We start from the raw sequence: 16,317 nt of genomic DNA, 5'->3' as shown, positions 1-16,317 counted from the left end.
ATCCTAAAGCAGCCACTGGCTCCGGTATCCATGCCTTGATTGGTCATTGATCCAATCGGAAAAAAAACATCAGGCAAAAGGGAAATCCCTAATAAATACGGTGAGCATCATTTCATTACGATATGATAAAACCGCCTAACTGCCACAAAAACAATTCAAACGACTAGAGGTATCGCAAATCGGTTCGAAAATGCGCATGGTGCCCCCAATCCACGGTGACGTCGTTGTCGTCGTTGGTGCTTTCCCCGACATCGGGCGGGTTTCCTCAAATCCGACAGGTGTCAAAGCACAGCACAAGAAGCGCGAACTTCGGAATTTTACATATAAATGCAGCCATCGGCACCGGAACCGGTCATAGTCTTCCGAGGACCACCGGACAGGAACGGCAAAGTTGTCCCAAAACTCGACGATTTTCGAGGGAAAAACGTGATAGAATGTGTTGAATTTGGTTTGGTGAAAAGCCGTTTTTCCGGAAGTTTATGTTCAATCTACCACAAAGTCTTTATCAGTGAGTGCCAGAAAGCCCGAAAGTTTACACAAATGCTGACGGATATTGTGACCAGAAGAAGAAAAACATTTCGTGATACCTTCCGAGTTACAGAGTGAACCAGTAGCTATCCGAAAGATGAAACCGAACCCCAAAATGACCCATCAACCAGTGGCGTGTCTAACGATTGTTTTGCTTTGTAAGTGATATTTAGTGAAAAATAAGCACGAATAATCGAAGATATCTCTTAAATAAGTAGGAGATCGTTAGTCATGGGGTTAACGTGGGCCGCTTAAATACCTCGGAAGTCAATCCAACCGTCATCGTCGTCCCTCTGAATAAGAATATTTTCACATATGTTGGTGACCTGTTAAAATCAACACTTAAAGGCCCAAACCCTTTTTTATTTTTTGAAAAGCTCAAGTTTCAAATCACATGATTTTATATCACCTTGATAATTTATGGCAATATTATTCATTTATTCTATCAGGCGAATAAAAAAGGTACTGCATGTTAAAAAAATTTATCAAATAAAAGATACTGATACTTATTCAGTAATTGGTTATTTTTTCTATATTTGTCATCCTAAATTAAAAAGAGAAAAAAAAAAAGAATTCAGAAGCTCATAAAGTTTAAGCAAATTCAAAATTAATTTGCTCGGGATGAATTTTACCAAGATAATAATTCAAAAACAATTTGGCACTACATTTCATCACTTAGTTAAAGTTTCTGAAATGTATAAAAATGCGAAAAACAACGCATTAATTCACGTTTAATATGATGGAAGCTTAGAGAGTGAATAAAAATAGCTGTTTGAATATTTAAAGTTAAATACTTACAACTTTCTTTTTGATTGAGTTCCTTTCTGCCGTGATATGCTGAAGTGACGTATATGCCATTTATAGTTTTTGCCAATAAGAGTGTTTTTCTCCTTTTCTTCATTCTCCACTCTTCCGGAACTTTTCATAAAATGTTATCTGAATACAGTATCACATTTCATGAAAAATCCCGAAGAAGTATAAAATGAGGAAAAAAAATGAAAAAAAACCTCTTATTGCAGAAAACAAAAAAATGGCATATACGTTACTTCGGCATATCATGGCAGTATTAAGGGCCACTTAATATAATTTGATAGAAATATTACGAAAATAGTGCGAAATCTGCGCCGATTCTTCCCATTTTGCGCTTCCAATCCAGTTTCATGAAAATATATAATCATACTAGCTGACCCGGCAAACTTCGTTAAGCCTTTGAATTTCGCAAAAAAAATGAACATGTAAATAAGCAGAAAATAGGTTAATAATTATTTGCGCTCATGAAACTGGATTGTTACCTTCAAACGGAGTGAATCGACACAGTTTTTTGACTATTTTCGTAATACTTCTGTCATATTATGGTAGTGCCTAACTCCAGAGGCAAAAATTTTCGAAGAAGATTGACTTCCAACAAAACTGGAAAGCGAAAATCTTCTGGAATAAAGTTAAAAATCTATTTTCTTCCGTTTTACATTTTTTTTACATTTACAGAGGATCCTTGACACCGATATGTTCAATTTCTATAAACCCCAAGATAAGTGCCAAAAAGTGTTTTGTTGAAATGTGTCGTCATTTTAAGCAGTTTTGATCAACTGTCTTTCATTTTTCGGCAAAACCATGTTTAAAATTTTCTTTATCGTATAGGTACCACATTTGTAGAAATGGCACAACACTTTTCATGGTATGAAATTTCGCGATTTTTTTATGCTGCAATATATCAATATCAACAAATTTTTATATACCATTCTGTTTTTCGTTATCTATCATGCATTTGATATGTTCTCTGTATTAGATAATCTCCTCTTAATTTTTAAAATCATCTTTTTCATATCGACTTTAACTTTATCATATTTATCGATTTATCATCTTAATCATGGATGATTAAGCACTGAACAAAAAAAATTAGAACATTCAATATATGTGTATGTACATGGAATTTTTATTCACAGCAATTTCAAATCAAACGGTTATGAAATCTTTTTTTACTTTGAGATCATGAATTCAAAATCAGAAATGAAATTCAAAAAAGTTTTAGCAAATCTAATTCAGTTTCCATTATCTCTGTTTTGGATCTTGAATCATATTTTCGTCGAGACTAAATTTTTTATTTTCCAAGCTTCTTGTATTTGAAGATGTTATTGAACCAGTTATCTGTTCTTGATTTCTAATACTGAGTGTTGGATCAAATTATGAATTTTATTTAAAAACAAAGTCAACCCTATTTATATCCTTAATTTTGTTTCATTTAACCGGAAAATAAACAAAACAAAATAACGGAGTAAATAAAAGAGATCAGAATTTTTCCCGCGCGTATCCTGGTCAGGCAAATTTATTCTATCTAAAAACCTAACAATATCCGGGCATTTGATTTCAAAATTGTCAATCCAAAATTCGGACAATACCAAGCAAATTTGGGCTAAATTCAGAAACTACTCAAAAAAAAAAAATCAAACGAAAAGCACTGAAATAATTTTTTTTTTTTCGAAACACATCAGTAATTTTGAATCGTATTTTAAGCATCCAGAAACCGTAAATAATAATTATGTTAAAAGTTTTTGGCTGTGTGGTGGCGGCTTATAGAATACTACCACTGGGATACTGGTCCACGTCGTAAAAGGCGACTTATCCAGTACTTCCCATATGCGTTAGTCATTCTTCAAATGCGACTATCACATTGGGAGGGGGGAACCTTGGCTTGGTTCCAAGCCAAGTTTCTTCAGGGAGGATTCACCAATTGTGCTTATTGCTATTAATGTGCATGCACGAGTTGTATTCTCCTTAATTTTGTAAACACCCGCTTCAAGGTGGTTCTGTGCCTGCGGGCCCCAAAGTGGGGGTAGGAGGGTGTATAATAATCCTATCTTAAGCAGAACGTTTTTAAGGTCTGCACTATAGCCAGGCACTGGTGCAAAGGGCCGTATTTTTCCTGGCAACTCGTGGGATTCAGATTATACACACGATTTTAAAATTTTCATCCTGTATGGGATACCCCGCTTCATGCGTCGATATGAAGGTGCAGAGGTTCTTGTGTGTGATGGAAATATGTGTGGAATTCTTTGATAGAAATGCTTTCTATTAAGGTTGCACAGATAAATCTGCAGCACAAAAGAACCGCTACACTTAACTTATGTCGTTTAATCCTTAATGGAACTGCATCAATCGCCTTGGTCCAAGAACCCTATTTCCGAAATGGAACTTTTTACTTAGGGAATTTGCTCAAACCAAACTTTACTGTGTTCAGTGTAATTGGAATGACTAATTCCCGAATAATGCCTCGTGCATGTATATTGATAAACAATTCTTTAAATGCAACACTTATACCCAATCTAACAACAAGAGATATTTGCGTCGTTCAGGTTTCGCTGCCTGATAGAAAATACGTCTACTGTTCAGCATACTTACCATATGAACAATCATCCCCTACGGATGATTTAAAAAATGTCATTTCATTCTGTGAATCACAAAATATACCTCTTGTAATTGGCTGTGATGCCAATGCCCATCATTTTGTATGGGGTAGCTCAGATATCAATCTGAGAGGCTTAAATTTAATGGAATATTTAAGCAGCACTGATTTAGAAATTATAAATGTAGGAAATAAACCAACTTTTGTTAGGTGTGACAGAGAAGAGGTGATTGACATCACACTTTGTTCTAGAACAATTTCTCAGGAAATTTCAAATTGGCATGTGCCTAACGAAGAATCGATTTCTGACCACAGGTTTATCTATTTTGAACACTCAGGTGAGTTTTTAGAAACAATTACATTCAGAAACCCAAGAACAACTAATTGGGACCTATACTTGGAGCATATTGCTATTAAATTTCATGGATATACACCTGAAATTACTACTCCTTCTGAGTTGGATGAAGTGGTTGCAAAAACCACCGAAATTATTTTAAATTCTTATGAAAAAGCGTGTCCCTTACGAACGTTGAAATTCAACAAAAACAGTACACCATGGTGGAACTCAAATCTCAGTAAATTACGAAAAAACTGCAGACGCTCTTGGAATCGAAGGCGCACGGAAGGTTTTGATGCCTTCAAGTTGGCTCGCAGAGCTTACCGGAAAGCAACAAGAGCTGCCGAACGCTCAAGTTGGCAGAACTACTGCACAAACATTTCAAGCTTGCACGAAGCAAGTAGGTTAAATAAAGTCTTAGCCAAATCAAAAGATTATCAGGTTTCATACCTTAAAACCCCTAGTGGTGATTATACATCAAACGACGAAGAAACATTAAGTTGTCTATTCAATACTCACTTTCCAGGATGTGTTGATCAAGATTCATCGATAGAGCCTGAGTTCTTTTCTGGAAGTCTAGATTCCTTGCATTTTGCTCGGAAAATAGTTACTACAGAATCGATCAAATGGGCAATCGATGGTTTTGCTCAATACAAATCTCCTGGAAGTGACGGTTTATTTCCAGTTTTGCTTCAAAAAGGTTTCGATCATTTCAAACACATATTAAGAAAAATAATGATAAGCAGTTTTGCTCATGGATATATTCCTAAACTTTGGCGGCAGATAGCCGTGAAATTCATCCCTAAAGGGGGACGATCATCATACGACGAAGCCAAAAGCTTTCGTCCTATTAGTCTAAGTTCATTTCTATTAAAAGCACTTGAACGTTTAATTGATCATCATATCAGGCAAGAATGCCTTGTCCAACATCCGCTTAATGCGACACAACATGCATACCAAACAGGAAAATCAACATTAACTCTTCTGCACAACGTAGTACATAATATTGAAAATAGTTTTTCACAGAAAGAATCATGTCTAGGAGCATTTCTAGACATAGAAGGAGCATTTGATAATGTCTCGTTTACATCAATAATGGATGCGGCACTACTTCATGGAGTGCCTAGTGTTATAACTAACTGGACTAGCGCAATGCTAAGTAACAGGAATCTTCATTCGTCTTTAAGACAGGCTTCAATAACAAAAGTTAGCACACGTGGTTGCCCACAGGGAGGTGTACTATCACCTCTTTTGTGGAACCTAGTTGCAGACGGCTTGTTGAGAAAACTCAATGACCGTGGAATACCAACCTATGGATTCGCAGATGATTATCTTCTGCTGGTAAGAGGTTTGTGCATAAGCACATTATTTGATATAATGCAACAAGCTCTGCGCTCTGTTGAACGATGGTGTTCTCATGTAGAACTTTCAGTTAATCCTCTAAAAACTAATATTGTTTTATTTACTAAAAAACGTATCACCCGCGGGGTGCGCCCTCTGCTGTTTTATGGTTCTGAAATCACCGTGTCTGATCAAGTTAAATATTTGGGTGTCATTCTTGACTCCAAATTAAACTGGTCTGATCACATCGAATTCAGAATCAAAAAAGCATGCATGGCCTTCGGACAATGCCGACGTGCAATCGGAAAAAACTGGGGACTCAAACCCAAACATATTCACTGGATTTACTCCACAATAGTAAGACCAATTCTGGCCTATGGGTGTCTAGTGTGGTGGCAGAAAGGAGAAGTTGCAACAGTTCGGACTAAACTAAATCACCTTCAAAGAATGTGTCTTTTGGGGATGTCCGGATCGTTCACTACAACTCCTACTGCAGCACTAGAGGCTCTGTTTTCTATCAAACCTCTACACTTGTTCCTAAAACAGGAAGCCTTCTCATGTGCTTTTCGTCTACAGGCAGTTGGTCTCTGGCTGTCAGGAAATATCGAAAGATCATCGAGTCATACAAATGTGTGGCCTGAATTAGTTAGATTAAACAAGTTTAATCTAGCGCCAAACGATTTAACACTCTCGAGTAGTTTTCCCTACATGGGGTTTAAAGTCAAATTTCCTTCTCCTCAAGAATGGTTATCAGGTTTCGTAGAGGACCAAATGTCCTCTCATATTGTATTCTATACTGACGGTTCATTATCAAACGGCCGTGCAGGTGCAGGAATTTACTGTCACGAGTTGAACATAGAATATGCTCAACCTCTAGGAAAATATTGTACAGTCTTTCAAGCTGAGCTATATGCTATTATGTATGGAGTGCAAATTGCACTTCAAAAGAAGATTATGTTCAGAACAATTTATTTCTGTTCAGATAGCCAAGCAGCTATCAAATCACTCAGTGCTTCCAGTTCTAGATCAAAACTGGTAATCGCATGCCGGAAAGCAATCGAAGAACTTGCTGAAGGCAATGGATTAAACCTTCTATGGGTACCCGGACATAAGGGAATTTTTGGAAACGAATGCGCCGACGAACTCGCTAGAGCTGGGTCGGAAAAGGAATTTTACGGACCAGAGCCGGCTGTCCCAATATCACCATGTTGGTTCAGAAACCAAATTCAAACTTGGTCCTCTAACCAGCATGAACGATACTGGGAAGAGTTGGACACTTGTCGTCAAACTAAATTATTTTTAGAAAAACCATCTCCAATCATATCGAGTTACTTATTAACTTTAAATAAATCTCATTGCAGCATCTTGATCAGAGCACTCTCCGGTCATTGTAAACTCAACTATCACATGCACAACATTCAGCGTGCTGAATCTCCAGTATGTGGTAGTTGTGAATCAGATGTGGAAGATCCCTTCCATCTTATATGTAACTGTCCCTCATTTGCCAGACTACGTTTTCGTACTCTGGGATCTTACGCTTTAAGCGAATCTGAGTTTAAGAAATTAAACTTAAAAAACATTCTATCATTCCTTACCGAATGTAGAAAAGAGCTTTAATGCTAATAATCCCTAGTGAAAAGGCTTTATGCCATCTTAAATAGATTGAATTTATTTCTTCCTTTTATAGGTTTTTCAGGTTTCTCAGGTAAATGATGAAAGCTTGGATAAAAAAAAGGCTAGGCACAATTTTCCCGTATGTTTGGATAACGTGCCGCTATTAAGCCTACCCCCATTCTGATACCTGATACCTGCTCAAAAAATTTTGTTTTAGTACGCAAAATTTAAAAAAAATTAACTTAATTAGAGATTTTTTTTTATTTGGCAAATGAAATGACTAAATCCGGAAAATTCGGGTTTTTTTTTATCAAAATCCGGACAACCGGGCTGGACGATTTGACCGGGCTCTTCAAATTTTGTTTTATCAATTACCCGGTCAAGTCCGGGTAAAACCGGGCAATCAGGCTAGTTTTAGGTAAATTAGCTTAAAAAATGTTAAAGTTGCCTTGATGCTGAAGCAAAAATGACACTTTTCGAAAATAGATATACTCCATGCCGGCTTATTGCGTTCTTTTTTTCACCCCATACCCCACCCCATATGGATGCACATCAGTAAGCCTTGATTGCTTTTGGCGCCTTTTTACTCTGGGTGATTCGAATGAAAAAAAAAAATGGAAATTGGGTGCCATGCTTTTATTTGATACGAATAAAAACTAAAAATTAATTTTCAAATTCCACAAGAACATTTTCGAAATTATCTCTCCGTTGTGTTATTCTTCGCGTGAAGACAAACACAACAAAAAAAATGGCATGTAAATCGGATGATCCAGTGAAGAGTTTTGCGTGTTCGTACATTTCTGTATGGTCTGTCTCTCTCCCTGTTTTATATATATATATAGATAATCTATAACCATGATCATTATTTTCGTGAAAATTCAAAAGCTCAACAAAATTTGCCGGGTCAGCTAGTTTATTTATAAAATTTAATTGATAACTCATTTTTGACAACAGCATTTTTGGTGCCGATGATTTAATGATTGATTTCTAAAATTTTGCCCTGAACGTGAATCATTGTCAGATTTTGTCTATCATCTCTAGTTTTGGTGATATTGTTGGATACCGGTTATAAATAAAGCAAGACTTAATAGTTTAGATTTTGAGCATTATTTGTTGATGTCTGGAAAATATCTGATTAACTCTTTAATATAAAATCCCGTTTGGCTCGAAAATCCTGTACTAAGCTAACCTGTCTCCCACGATATGGTTTTTAAAATTTTAAATATGATTCATATTTGAGTGAAATCAATAATTGAAAAACGGATGCAGCTAACAAACCCACATAAAGACAAAACTAATTCTGAATAAGTTTATTATCTTCCATTCAATAAAACAATAATATTTTACCTTGATGTTCTCATTTCAGAATACAATGATATAGAAAACTTAAATTCTGCAATTTTTGGAAATTAGAAAAAAAAAACATTATTAGTTCTTTTGACATCACTAACGAAAGTTTAAAAAACATCAGAACAAGTTAAAAAAAAACAAAGTTTAAAACTTCTTTTGAAAAAATCGTTAGATTTACCGTAAGGTTTCAAGATTTTTTGTTGTTTTTTTTTCACATGAGCAGAATTTATTATTTTTGCAAGGTAAGTACACAAAATAGAGTCTTACAATGTTCTACAAAGTTAATGTGAAAGGTATAATGAACAACTTTTTGGAAGAAATCATGCCTGTATCTTGCTTCTGTAAAAAGTTAGATTTTGGAGCCACCTTGCGGAGAAAAATAGAACTAATTCAAATCCATCAATAGATAGCGCAAATATAGTCGAGTAACTTTGTCGAAGACACCGATGAGCTACAACGAAGCCTCTGGCCCAGGGGTGTCAGGTGTCCTGATTTATCAGGATTTGTCCTGATTTTCGAGAGGCCGTCCTGATTTTTCAAAAACGCTTGAATTGTCCTGATTTTTTTAAAATGGCCTTAAAATTTCCTGATTTGTCCTGATTTTTTAAAACTATCTAATTTATAACTAAATTTATTGTAAAATGATGAGAACATCAAACAAATCTTAAATAAAATAGTTTAACTAGATTAAGCAATAATAATCTTCGGTTCAAATGATATTTAAATAGTGTTTTTCGATATTTACTGCAGGTCAGCCAAGGTTATTTTCGCTTCATTTGCATAATTCCAGGCGTCATGAGCGCCTATATTTCGCCTTTAGTTATGCAATTTAGTCAGAACTGCATGTTATTTTCACCAATTTAGTGGTGTCCTGAAAAATCCTGATTTTTGTCTCGGCGGTGTCCTGATTTTTGACAAAACGACCTGGCACCTCTGCTCTGGCCTACAGTCAATTTTGACTGCAAAAGTGTGGTTCCTGGCCCACTGTGAGGGGGGGGGGGGGATCCTTGCTATTTTATCTAAAAACCTGGCAAAATCTGTGCATTTGGTATTGCAATCTTTGATCAAAATCCGGCTAAATTTGATCAAGTTTGGTCAAGGAATTTCTTCAAAATGAGGGTAGGCTAATAGCGGAACGTTATCCAAACAAACGGAAAAACTCGAATTTTTTTTTCATCAAAATTTATAAGCAAATTTTAAATCAAATTTAAGAATTCCTCAAAACCTTTCATGATTATTTTTATAAAACTTGCTCAAGAAGTTTCGTTTTGGACGCATAAAGAAATAAAATTTACAACACAATTTGTTTTTTTTGTTCGATTTTTCGTATAAGGTGAAAAAATCCGGACTTTCCTTTATGAAATCCTGTCAACCGAGCCGGACCCTGATAAAACCGGGCAATCTGGCGAGCTTAATTTACCGTATATTACAGAATAGGAAAGAGTTATCACATCCAGATTCTTTTACTTTTTTCGCATAAGTCAACATAATTTTTTTTATGTAAGTACAAAAAAGTGTGTTCTTTAATGATCTTCAACCTATTCTCTTAAGTTATTTATAAAAAAGCTTACAGGAAAAAAAAACTAGTTGCATATTTGGCTTCAGACAAGGCCGTGCGAACGGAGCACAGTGGGCCAGGAACCACACTTTTGCGGTCAAAATTGACTGCAGGCCAGATCCTCCGTTGTAGCTCATCGGTGTCTTCGACAAAGTTACTCGGCAATATTTGCGCTATCTATTGATGGATTTGAATTAGTTCTATTTTTCTCCGCAAGGCGCCAAAATATAACTTTTTATAGAAGCAAGATACAGGCACAGCACAAATATAGTCGAGTAACTTTGTCGAAGACACCGATGAGCTACAACGAAGCCTCTGGCCTGCAGTCAATTTTGACCGCAAAAGTGTGGTTCCTGGCCCACTGTGCGGGGGGGGGGGGGGTTAGGGGTTTAACCCCTAAATGTTTTATTTCATCTGCACGTCGCTAACTAAACGCGAATCGATTTGTATGAAAATCGTAACAAAATTGTACGGCTTGTGTCCCATTTAAAGTTGGTTTTGTATGAGGACCCCCCTTACATAAAAAGTGAGTTTCTTGAAACTATTCTACAAACCATCTCTGACCCGAAAAACCCTCGGATACCAAATTTCACTTCATTCTGACCGACCGTTTATACGTGATGGTGTTATAAAGAAAACGCCTCCATTTTTATATATAAGATTTTTGTTTTTTTTTTTTTGATTGCTTCATCTCATTTAAGAAAATTCTACACTTATCTGATAAAACTTTGAAACATTTCAAACAAATTCAAAACAAAGATTTTTTCCCCAAGACCGTAAGTCATTTTGACTTATGCGAAAAAAAACTTATCAAAGTTTTCGTTTTGATCAGTTTTCCCAATTTTGTTAAATATTAGATTTTAAACGAATTTTTAATGCTGTATTAACTAAATTAACTAAATTAAACAAGCAAAAATTAAAGCGTTTTGCATAGTTCGAAAAGTTCGTTAATTTGAATCATCTATTGAATGCAATAAATAAGTTAAAAAATTGTATGACGTTTTTATTGAAAAATTGTTTTCCAAAAATGTTAAAAATTTTAGATACAACTGTTACCTTGATACACCTTGTTTTGGATCCGTTAATTGACCGAGAAAGCTGAAATATTTTCTCGTTGTTTATATTTTAATACATGAAAAGGCCTCATTGATGAAAGTTGAAAGAAATAAAATTAAAAGATATTAAAAATTAGCGAGTAGAATTTGATAAGAATCATTTTCATCACATGTCATCAATTTGTTCCTCATGGACAAATTTTCATATTCATAATCTTGAAATGTTCTTACTAAAATAGCATGACTTTATCCAATAACTCGGATAAATTGAGATATCATATTATTTTTATTTCCAAAAAAATTAACAAAATTTTAATGTATTTTTTTTAAATTAATTGACCGAATTTTAAAGTCAAACTTTTTGGAAATTTAAACAATTTTTAATAAGTTTGTATTTTCTTTAAAGTATAAATTTTTGTGTTTTGATAACATAATCTTCTTGGAAGCCCAAAAATCTAAATTTTCAATAAGAATAACTTTGTTTCTAGCTTTTGTCCTTGAAAAGTTCTAAAAATGATTTGAAGAAGCAACTTCAAATGTTAATTTGAAGGCGCAATGTTGACTCAATTAATATTTGATTTTTTTTTTCTAAAGCTAAAATCATGACAAACGTTTCAAATCCAGATTGCATAAACGTCATCACAAAAAGTTAAAGTGGTTTCAAGTATTTAGTGACTTTTTTAATCTTTTATCTAGTTTATTTAAAATTTCACCAGTATATACACAATCAGAAAATCAAAAGAGGATGGATTCAGATGGAACCACATATAGATTCATATAATTACAGATAAATTTTATGATTTCAGATAATCCAACCCTTCAGAACTGCTGACAAGATTTGCCAGCCGCTTTTAAAATTCTATTATTAAGAGATATTTTTAAAGGCAATATTTTTGTTTTAACTGCGTATTTTCTGTAACTCGTTAAAAATAATTTTGATTAATTTCCATGGATTTGGATGAGAATGTTGAGTTCAATTAGTATTATCGAAAATTAAAATTAAAGAACTAGCACAACTGAAACTGTAAAACGCTTAAAATAAATATTTTTTTTTTGATATTTCAAATAGAAAAATTTCAGAAAAATATTTTGTATGGGAGGTCACCGACCAAATATTTTAACATTTGGTGGAAATGAACTGGAAAAAGCTCTACTTTCAGCCCATGCAAAAATTTACGTTACTGTTGTTTTTTTTTGTAAGTCTGTCTACGAAACACACCGTGTCTTTTTTGTTATTTTTGGTCTTTCAAGCTAAATTTCTATTTCGAAAACCCCTCCCTCCCCATGGACGAGTCCTTCGCACGGGCCTGGATTCAGGGCATCAAAATTGATCAAAAGTACCTCTTAAAATTCTTGCACCATGGATAAATGTGAATTTTTTGCCTCGTGTAATTTATCAAAACCCTTTTGAGTGTGGAGTTGAGCATTTAGAAGGACAAGAAACACAAAATAAAATTGAGGTAAACATTGAATTTTTAGCATTGGTTAATTAGCATTGGTTGATGCTATAGCGTTGGCGGGCAAAAGGCTGGGAAAATGCAAATGGCATTTAAAGTGGTACAACCATACGGGGAAAAATATTTTTTTGGATTTTTGTTTGGCTGCTTTTTTGTGCCATCATACTGAATTTGTCTTTGGTTGATATTCGATTATGCGTTTTAATGAGATCTCTCGGGTAGAATTACCTACATGATTTTTATTTATTTTTCTGCTGGAAATGATCTGAAATTGAACTCATGACATCTTTGGCTCGGACATTTTTCAGTGACTCTGTTTGTGGACCTATCCGTCCCACATTGGATCTTTGAAAAAAAAAGCCCTATTCGAATTAAATTTATAGCAACCGGTGCCCTAAATTTACATTAATTCAGCACCAATCAATGCTAATATGCTTTGGCTCAATGCCACTGTAGTGCTTACATAGTGCTTAAAAGCATTAAAGCAAGCTTTTGTGATGCCAATTTAATGCTTAGAAAATAGAGCATTCGTTATTCTGATTTAAAGCTATGTTGTATTTCAAAAGCATTGGGCAAAGCTGATTATTTTTTTTTTATTCACGATGCTTTACCATCCTTGTGGCATTCGTGTAAAGCTGATAAAATGCTAGTTGCATTTTAAAAGAGTGGTATAATATGATGCTCCATAGCACTCGAAGAGCTGTTTTAATGCCAAATTTCACTTGATGTGCTGATATAGTGTAGTTTAGTACTTGAATGCTGGTTTAAAGCTATAAATATGCAAAGATTTAGTGCTTATGTACTTAGGAAGGTTGCCAGATTGTCCGGTTTCATCCGGGTTTGCCCGCATATTTAAACAAAATTTGAAAACAGTTCAGTCCGGATTTTGTCCGGAAGTATTTACTTTATTTTGCAAATCAAACAAAAAAAAACAAATTGTGTAATTTTTCATTTATGGCTCCAAAACGAATTTTTTTGAGCAAGTGTTATGGAAATAATCATGAAATGTTTTTTGGAAGCCTAGAATACGATTTAAAATCTATCGATGAATTTTGATAAAAAAAAAATCTTTTTCAGTTTTTTCTTGATTCTTTTTTTGATTTATTTATGGGTTTTGACTAAATTTCCCATGTTTTATTACCAGGATTTTAGATCTTCAATTTTGAAAACAAATGCCAGAATTTGCCAAGTTTTTATAAAAAAAAACTGCCTGGATTTGTCCGGCCCGGATACGTGCTGAAAAAAATCTGGCAACCTCAATCATAAATCTTTAACGAGGGCATATAGAAAAAAATCTGATACTTTCCTTGAACAAACGATAGTTTGTACTTAATACAAATTAAGTCTAAAAATTCAAAATAAATAATGTTTGATTTTTCGTTAATCAACTTCGACCAACTGATTTCGTTAAAAAAAATATAATTGCTATATGGCTATATTACAGACCAAATTATCTCCAGGAAGAAATAAACTCTATTTTTGATAATTTCATGTAAAAAAGATACCTTTCTCTAAATTTTCTTTGAAACTCGACATATTGCCTATCTTAAGTAATGCTTTTATGTAATGAAATTTTGTCCCAGGACATCGCACATCAAACGCGAGGCAGAGAACGAGTAAAATTAGATTTCATTTGCACGTAAGCATGATTTGGTTGAAAAAAAAAATTAATGAAAAAAAATTGTTTGACATTGAAATCGATTTTCACGCAACTTCTAATTAAAAAGGTACAACAGATAATCCACCAAACAAACAGAGGTTTTCTGTACCTACCAAAAGTATGACGCATAGTGATTTAGCTTGCGAAAAATTCGTCACCTAGTCACCACTATTGATTCGCCTAATTTCCCAAACCGTTTTTATTACTCTTATCAACTGTGTGCTGATTGATTCATTCATCTGACGTCGGTGGAAAATATTTATAAATAAAGGGCAAAAACACAACAGAAGCCCTTTGATGTTTTTCTATCTCACCTCCTGCCCTTATTCTGTCAACACTACAACAAGTTGACATAGGTCAATGGCAATAATTACCAATTACAGGTTAGATTGTTCCCGTTTTGTCACACCTTTTTATCAATCAACCAACAGCTTGTAGTAAATCATTGGATCCCCTGCTAATCTTCAGTTATCGGGAACACTACCTGAAGGACTTATGAATGAATGGTTTCTGGCGTCATCACGTGCCATAGATTTTTATGGGTTTCCTCTAATTACAAATTATCGTTGTAACATCGTTCATACTAATATAACTGAAACTTTTCATTGCTTTTACCCAATTTCAGATTGTCTTTTATCGGTGGCAGCGATATCGTGCGATTCCTGCGGTCAGGAGTGTGCTTCAGCATGCGGGACCCGACACTTTCGCACATGTTGCTTCAACTACCTTCGGAAACGTAGCTCAACGCCACCGCTTGCGGCACCGCAAAGCGTTAATGCTGAGTCCGTTTCAGTTCCGGTTCCCGGGAAAGGTTCGGACAGTTCGGCGGAATCTTCCCCGAACAATATTGACTTGAATCAACAACAGCAGTGGCTCATCAAATCCTACCTTCAGAAGTACCGAATCCCTTGGAGTGACATGGATTTCCTTGGATCCGGTAGAATTATGGAACCGAGCAGCGAAAACGAAGTCGATTATGGGGAGGCACCCGGGAAAGACATCTGGAGCGCGAAAATCATTGACGAAGCTAATAACAAACGGAATTATATCGTAGCTAGTCATGGAAGTCTCAGCGGCCGGTTCCGGTTGCCATTGCGATCGTCGGCCAGTGATGAAGCGGACGATTACGATGGACGCATTCCGGTGGGTGTCGAAAATGCGGCAATCACCAGGCCTGAAAAAGCACGTGGTTAAAACTCCTAGACATCAGCGACTTCTCATCGATGATTGTGATTCCTCCAAAAAGGCTGGGTTGGGGGAATTCCGATCACCGATACGCGAAACTACACCAGGGAACGATCTTTATTTTTACTCAACTCATGTTACGAACTTTGTAAAAAATAAATCTGAAGAAATGTACAGATTTTGAAACGGGAAACGAGTCTTATTCCAATCAACCAGAGAAAAAAAAACAAACAAACTGAAAAATGTGACAAATATCTCAACAAAAGACACTCACTAGCGATGTGTATAGCAATTCTCTATGATTGTATATTTTGTTTAGGAGGCATTGTAACTTATGAAACTAGATGTAACTACTGAATTACTGTATAAAAGTCAAGGAAAAAGAATAAATAAAAGCAGAGACAGTTTTTTGATCGCTAATAGCGGTAGATTTGATGTTTTGGTCTTATGGAAAGAAATAACTTTTTGGAAGATGTCTTTCTTGGTACCACCATAAGGCGTTATCTGGCTACTAAAATACTGGAAGCACTTCACTTTCTCAACGTATTGCACAGCTACCATGAAACGGGAGGAATTTCCTGTGTTGATCTCCATCGACTTGTTTTTTTCCGAGAAAATCACATTGATGGCATGAAAATTCTTCTCGGTCGAAATGACTACCATTTCAGCAGCAACACGTGAAAAGGGTCTATGTTCATTTATGACGTTTCGAGAAAAACGCGTTTGAAAATTTTGCAATCTTTTTTAAATCGCTAATTAAAATTCACGAGGAATCTCCCAAGTCTTTATGGTCAAAACGGTGCGTAGGATGATTTTAAATATGTTTTTATCA

The 16,317-nt window shown here is 35.2% G+C and overlaps 1 protein-coding gene across 1 annotated transcript; it reads left to right on the top strand.

The window, feature by feature from the left end:
• The first annotated feature begins 341 nt into the window (after positions 1–341).
• Positions 342–15,893, top strand: LOC129749184 (uncharacterized). The gene is made up of 2 exons (XM_055744109.1): positions 342–686; positions 14,926–15,893. The coding sequence occupies exons 1-2, from the start codon at positions 626–628 to the stop codon at positions 15,492–15,494; spliced, it is 630 nt and encodes a 209-aa protein (XP_055600084.1). The 5' UTR covers positions 342–625; the 3' UTR covers positions 15,495–15,893.
• The last annotated feature ends 424 nt before the right edge of the window (positions 15,894–16,317 follow it).

This window comes from Uranotaenia lowii, chromosome 2 (genome assembly GCF_029784155.1).
Source record: "Uranotaenia lowii strain MFRU-FL chromosome 2, ASM2978415v1, whole genome shotgun sequence".
NCBI lineage: Eukaryota > Metazoa > Arthropoda > Insecta > Diptera > Culicidae > Uranotaenia > Uranotaenia lowii.
The sequence above is the reverse complement of the archived record's forward strand: the minus strand, read 5'-3'. Positions and strand labels throughout refer to the sequence as shown.

Bases quoted from the DNA above. Each gene is read 5' to 3' on its own strand.
- LOC129749184 (XM_055744109.1), top strand. From the start codon at position 626: ATGAAACCGAACCCCAAAATGACCCATCAACCAGTGGCGTGTCTAACG. The intron at 687-14,925 runs GTAAGTGATATT...ACCCAATTTCAG, and splicing joins TCTAACGATTGTTTTGCTTT to ATTGTCTTTTATCGGTGGCA.